Genomic DNA, 6,982 nt, shown 5'->3' with positions numbered 1-6,982 from the left:
ATTCACGAACAGCTTGTAACACTCCAAAGAGAAAGGAAAACTTGAAATCGCATCATATGACCCCTTTAAGAGCAATTTTAAACGCCCAAGTAGTCAACCGAGGTAAGAAAATCAATCTACCTTGTGGAAACTGCCATGGAAAACTTTCTTCACTTGGTCGTTATCAAAGGAGACTTTCTGATTTTCACCTCTGGAGTCCTTATTGTAGAATGAGATGCTTCTACTGGAGGCTGAGAACAAAACACACACTTACAGACAGCTCTGCACTGACTGCCCGGACAAAAATGACAAAAAAAAATGAATAAATACAACAACCAAACAAAGGATTTCGATCTAAATCTGACCTTGATGCTCTAATAGGACTGATTATGCATTTCTGAATAATTACTGCTATAAATCACTGCAAGCCTGAAATCTGGAACCCATTTAGAGGGTTTCTGTTTCTAAATAAGCTTTAGCAGACACCACAAAGTTTACTGCACACACACACACACACTCTAACACACACGAGACATGGAAAATCAACATGGTCCTTACGGTCAATGGTGAGCCCGACCTCAGGGTTGTTGTTCTTATCTGATATCTGCCATATATCAAACGCATCCTTGCCGGTGTCGGGGAGAAGACGGAAGAGGAGAATCAGAGTGTAGGAGGGAGGAAGACCATCTGGATGGATTTCCCTTCAAAGAAAAACACAGCTCATTTATCAATGCAAAGAACATCATCAGGCAGCCCACAGCCTTAATGTTCATAAAATCACGTCATAATGCAAAATATGACCTGCACATGATGGGTTTCATGGGAATATTGCATGTGTCTGATGACAAGAATGTAATCAAAAGCTTTATACAGTTGTGCAGTATATTGTATATGTTGTGCAGTGAAACCAGACATAAATCAATAAGTGCAGAACAGATTCATGTAGCGTCCTCTGAGAAAAATGCAAACAGACTCACAGCCTTGAGTAATGGCAACATATTGAAGTATTTTTCCTCTTCTGGTGCTCAGAATGTTTCCATTTGAAAAGCTGCTTACCCACGCACAAATACAAATCATTAAAGTTAAATTAATCAAGCATGCTTTGACCAGAGACCTTCACACCAGATCTTTAGTTGGCTCAATTTGAGGTATTCTCTTCTTGATCTAAGAGTGTACAGACAAACACTGGAGCATATTTGACAATGGCACCATTGGAACAATCTGAAAAAGCCTGAGATTTTTATGAAATAATTAGTAATTTAATAATCATTTGCATTACTTTTGTACAGAAAAAGTGTAATGAGTAATACAGGTATAGTTAAACACCAATTTGCCCTTGTCAAAAAAATTAATTCATTAATTAATTAATTAATAATACATACAGTAGATTAACTCTCTGCAGTGTTATTTTAGTATATTTTGTATTATTATTTATTGCTATTATAGTTTAAAGACTATTTTGAATGGACATAATTCAACATTATAATTGAATTGAACATCTTAATTTTAGTTTACTGTTTTGTTATTTTGTCATTTTTATTAATGTTTTTTTTTTTTTTTCAGTTTTAGTTTTAATTTGTATTTATTTCCAGTTACACAATGTTAGTGCTTAAACTTATTTCAGCTCTAATTTTCTTTAGACCTTTTTAAATATAATATTTAGACTGGATCATATTTTAACTTTATTTCAATTAATAAAATAATTTTAATAGTTTTAGTTAATGATAATAACCCTGACTTTCTAATGCTGTTGTCCACTACAATGTACAGATCTTTAATAATAAGAAAAAGGAGGTTTAATATACTGTTGCAAAAAGCAATTTTTTTTTTACGAGATGAATTTCTACCACTAAAGCAATAGCTGCCATTAGGTTTTTGCTTGGACTTGCCTTTAGCACTTCATGTCAGGCCAAATAAAACTCTTTAAAATATATAATTTTCTTCTCAAATGTATCAGAGTATGAATGTAGTCCCCTTTCGAGAAGGTCAATCATGAGAATGTTTTTATGAGTTCACACTGGAAATTTCAGCAAAATCTGACACCTCATTCACACAAGCTGCTACAACAAAGAAGAAGATCTGCTCCTTAAAGAGACTTCAGAGACTGCAAGCCCTTTGAAGACAGTTAAAACAATTGAGATCGCTTGACTACCATTATAGTCTGTAGGGGAGAAGCTCAGAAAACATGCAAAACACATGCACTGCACTTCAACCTACTTTGTGGGCTGGGAAATGAATGCATCCTTATGGAGTCTGTATGCAATGTAACTGTTGAAGGAGCCAGGTTCCATGGAGACGCCATTCATGCCAGCAAACATCTTGTCAGTGATGTTAAAAGCTTCCAGCATCCTGAAGCCTGCAAGTTTTCATCAAAGCATGAATCATGAGATGCATAACAGTGTGTAATGACAGAGAAAATAAGACTATGATGATAGAAGGTCTTCGGATATGGACTTCAGTCAGGTTCTGACCTGGTGAGGTGAATCCGTCGAGGTAAATCAAAGGACAAGCTGTAAAAGATTTTAGGAAATAGTTTCACTCTTGTCTTTCATGTTAGCGATAAGGTGAACAACGCAATGCAGACTACAAAGAATGATGTCTTACTGGATGTTGCCGTTTCACAGATGAACGTAATGAGGTTGTCTTGGATTTTAGTAAATGCGTCAAAGTCATCAACGATGAAGACATGTCTCTCGCTGGGCTTGCTTCCAATGTTCCTCAGTTCAGCGGTGTCTACGTCTGCGACACCCACCACAAACACACTGTAGCCTGTGGAAAAAACAACACTGAGGCTTTAGGGAGCATGTCGAGGGACTTGTCTGAAGTAATTCGAGATACATTGCCTGTCAAAACCTGTCAAGAACTTTTCCGGGGTCGTATTTCACCCAAAAGTTAACAATTATATGTTGCATAAAGAAAATAAGGTCTATTTCCATGACCACTGAGATCGGCAATGTGTCATAATTAATGCTTATTTTTAATACAAAAAAAGCAGTGTCTGGGCAGGATGATTCTTGCATACTACAGTAATTTACAGAATTTAATCAGAATAGCCAAATGACTAAAAACAAATTCATGGTCCAAAAAGGCTTTATTTTCTTTATACTAAACAGTCTTAAATAGTCCCTAAAAAGTCTTACATTCAGTATGATAAAATTTAAGGCCATACAAAGTCTTTTAATAATAAAATTTGGCGAAAGAAAAACAGGAATCGCAATAAAGCCTAATATGATTATTACATTTCGAAAGGTGATGAATTAATTAAACAGATGCAAGTGCTGCATGTTTCAAAGTAAAAATGTGACGCTGTTGTGCTTTCTACAGACTCGCAAATTACAGAGCAGTGTACAATCAATTTATGAAAAGCAACTGCTGTTTGTATGAATTGACATATTAGCACAAACATTTCAGTGCATATGTATATAGTGAATGAAACATGCTTTGAGTATTTTATTCAAGATACATGATTTATTTTGAGATTGTATGGATTTGCACTAGGGCTGGGCGATAAAATGCTAACGATAATTATCGTGATATAATTTTCCTTGATAAAACGATAACAAGAGTTTGATAAATGTTCAGTATAATATTTATGCGGCAAAAGCGGAATGAAAGTTCAAAGTTCAAACGGCAGCGCAGCGCAGCGTGAGCTCACTAGAGCAGATGCGTTACTCTCTGATGAGTCTCAGTCACACGACACTAAACAGAGCTGTGAGATCCAGAGTGAAGAGACTGAATTCAGAGAAAAACACAAACGACTCTGTGATTTAAACTAGTTTAAAGCCTGATGAAACAGCGCTGACAAACAGCAGAAACACTGTGAGCAACGATACAGTCAGAAGACTTTCAATCTACAAATCACCATAATTTACCATGGCTTTACTCCAGTAACACTAACTGCACCATGGTATTGTGTCAGAAATGTGGGATATTCATATCGAATTTGATTCTATTATTAATTTAAACGTATTGTATTAAAGGAGTAATAGAATATAATTACAGTATTTTTTTGTGATTAAACGATAGTGTTTGTGCATTTATACTAAATGTATTTAGACAACTGTTTTTTAAACAAATACCTAGAAACCATGTAGTTACATTTTTTATCATGGTATTGAGGTGCTATATGTGTGGTTTTAACTGGCTATCATGATCTAAATGTATGCTACTGTGGAAACCGATGGTTAATGTTAATAAAAATCAAACAGATTAATTCAATTTCACCATATAAAAATGAGGTTGTTACAATTTTTACAGATGTCACTGTTTTTGATAATGAACATAAATTTACATCTGCATCCTAATTCAAGCTACTACTACTGTCGACTCAAGCTACAGTCAAATGTGCATTTCTAAGAGACAAAAAAAGTAATATTTTAAATATTGCAGCCTGCACTGCAAACTGTGCTGATGATAGACGTCATCAAAGTCAGACAACACAAACATGTCTCATGATTTGTAATAATATCAGTCATTGAGAAAAATGACTGGAAAGGTATAAAGAATTCAAAAAGTGTTTCTTGTGTTCTGACCATAAAGTAGTTTTAAATCACAATTAACGGTCTAGTTTCTACAACATTCACTTAGGAGCAAAAATCATCATGATAATTTGGCCATATTGCATAGCCCTAATTTGCTCTATATAGACATATGATATTGTGCAGGTCTTAAAAAAGGCCTTAAAAAGTTTTAAACTTGATTTTAAAAACTCTGTCCAGTAAACAATTTCTTAATGTTTCGGGGTTTTTTTTTTTTTTACTTTTCAAGCAAAATATAAGCGTGGTGTTTGATCTCAGTGTTACCTGCATGCTGTAGTTTAGCAGCACTCTTCTTCACTTCATCTTGAGAACGACCGTCAGTTACTACAACCAGAACCTTGGGAACGGTTCTCCTCATTCCATTGTCTGATGTGAACACGTTCTCTCCGATATGCTTCAGCGCAGCACCTAAAACATTCACACGCATCAAAACAAAGCGTCATTTTTATTTCTTCTTTTGACACATTTAGGTAGGGAACATAAAAGCAATGTTTCACAAACCCGTTTTGGTGTTTCCTCCTCTGTATTTGACCATCTGAAGAGCAGACAGCACCATTCCCTTGTCGTGGTAGGTGTTCAGTTTGAACTCTGTTTTAGCACCATCACTGTACTGCACAAAAGACACCTGTTTTCACAGAATGAGAAAAAAGAGCAAAGGAATCACAGCACAGTCAGGCAGACGTGCACATGCAGTCAATCACATGACTACAGACAGGTCGTTGGTTACCTGCATGCCATTACGGCTGATGACGTCAAACGCTCCGATCATGCTGAAGACAAACTGACGGACTTTAATGAAGCTCTCATCTCCAATACTCCACGAGCCGTCGATCAGGAACACCAGGTCAGCCTTGGCTCCTCTGCACACTGGCATTACAAAACAAAGTGCAATGAGTAATGCAGGTATGCCGATACACCATATCACCCCTGTCAAATGTTCTTTTAGTTACTGAATTTCAGTCAGTGTTGTGAACGCTGTGCATTAAAGGGTATTTGTTTACTGAACCTAAAATTCCATTCAGCTCTACAGAATAATAATAGTTTCAGAGGACTGCATTGTTTGGAAGAAGCAAAGCCTGGAAGCAAATTAAAGATTTAAAAAGTATTTTGAAAAAGTGAATGCTCTTGTGCCTTTACCCTCGAGTGCGGCGGGGATGGTGGGTGGTGGTGGAGGAGTTGGAGGTGGTGTTGGCGGTACAGTGGGCTTCACCACTACAAAACAGACAAGAAACCAGGAGTAAAACTGTGATCAGAGCTGTGAGACTGAATTCTTCTGAATGCAACGTGACTTACATGTGCGCTCTTTGACACTGACTCCGGGCCCCTCCTGGTTCGGGGTCTGTGTGTAGACTGTGGCGTTGTACAGCGCATCTGGGGTCAGCCCGTCAAAACAGTACTGGCTCTCAGCAGCAGTGATAGTGACCTCCTGAGCCCCACGGTTAGCCGCTAATGACAAGAGAGAAGTGTAAGCTTATACAAACAATTAGATTTATGTATCTGAATTGCATTTCCATGCATTTAAATTTCAAACACATAAAAATAAATAATAATAATAAATAAATAAATAAACTAACGCTTAATGTGATGCAATAAATAAATAAATAAAATAAATCAGTGCACAATTTATTATTATATTTGCATCTATTTGTTTTTATTTAAATAATCATATTTTCAAAATACATTTATTAGCGTTAACTAAAATTAAAACTACATATAACACTAGACATATAACTCTATGACATAATAAAATAAAATAAAAACATTACAATAAAAACATTAAAATAAAAACAAAATATTAAAAACTCAAAATATTAAGAAAAACTAACAGGATAATAAAATTATTATTAAAATATATTATAAAAATGCTAAAAATTCAAATAGTTTAGAATCAGCATGAATCTGTTCATTCTGAAAACAATTACATTTATTCAGTTATAAAGTGTGAACATGGTTAAAATATGACTAGCTGTGGAACAAGCAATATTCAATTAACATTCAGTTAAAACGTATGAGATTTAAAGGGTTAGTTCACCCAAAAATGAAAATTAGCCCACAAATTACTCACCCTCAAGTCATCCTAGGTGTATATGACTTTCTTCTTTCAGATGAATCCAGTCAGAGTTATATTAAAAATTGTCTTTGATCTTTCAAGCTCTATCATTGCAGTCAGCGGGTGTTGCATGCTTCAGTCCAAAAGAAGTTAAATAAAAAGTGCCCATGCATAAAAAAAAGTGTCTCACACGGCTCCGGGGGTGAACAAAGGCCTCCTGTAGCGAATCGATGCATTTTTGTAAGAAAAATATCCATATTCAAAACGTAATAATCACTTTAATCTAGCTTGCGCTCACTGTTGTAAACGGAAGCAGCTCCAGGGGAATGACGTATGAGGTTAGCTTTGCGCATGCGCCGCTCAGAAGTGACATACGCGGAAGCGCAGCGGAGAGATCAAAACAAAACAATGGTCA

The 6,982-nt window shown here is 35.8% G+C and overlaps 1 protein-coding gene across 1 annotated transcript in view; it reads right to left on the bottom strand.

The window, feature by feature from the left end:
• Window positions 1–6,982, bottom strand: part of col12a1a (collagen, type XII, alpha 1a) — an 83,701-nt gene that overhangs the window by 26,280 nt on the left and 50,439 nt on the right. The window contains exons 40-49 of the mRNA XM_016485330.1: window positions 5,811–5,963; window positions 5,655–5,729; window positions 5,245–5,384; window positions 5,019–5,142; window positions 4,782–4,925; window positions 2,584–2,748; window positions 2,451–2,489; window positions 2,197–2,335; window positions 538–680; window positions 121–230 (exon numbers count right to left, since the gene is read on the bottom strand). Of these exons, the coding sequence (XP_016340816.1) occupies window positions 121–230; window positions 538–680; window positions 2,197–2,335; window positions 2,451–2,489; window positions 2,584–2,748; window positions 4,782–4,925; window positions 5,019–5,142; window positions 5,245–5,384; window positions 5,655–5,729; window positions 5,811–5,963 (1,232 nt within the window). The remainder of the gene's footprint in view (window positions 1–120; window positions 231–537; window positions 681–2,196; window positions 2,336–2,450; window positions 2,490–2,583; window positions 2,749–4,781; window positions 4,926–5,018; window positions 5,143–5,244; window positions 5,385–5,654; window positions 5,730–5,810; window positions 5,964–6,982) is intronic.

The sequence above is a fragment of the Sinocyclocheilus anshuiensis genome, unplaced genomic scaffold, assembly GCF_001515605.1.
Source record: "Sinocyclocheilus anshuiensis isolate Anshui unplaced genomic scaffold, SAMN03320099.WGS_v1.1 scaffold197, whole genome shotgun sequence".
NCBI classification, from domain to species: domain Eukaryota; kingdom Metazoa; phylum Chordata; class Actinopteri; order Cypriniformes; family Cyprinidae; genus Sinocyclocheilus; species Sinocyclocheilus anshuiensis.
Note: the sequence above shows the minus strand (reverse complement) of the source record. Positions and strands in the feature narration are given on the sequence as shown.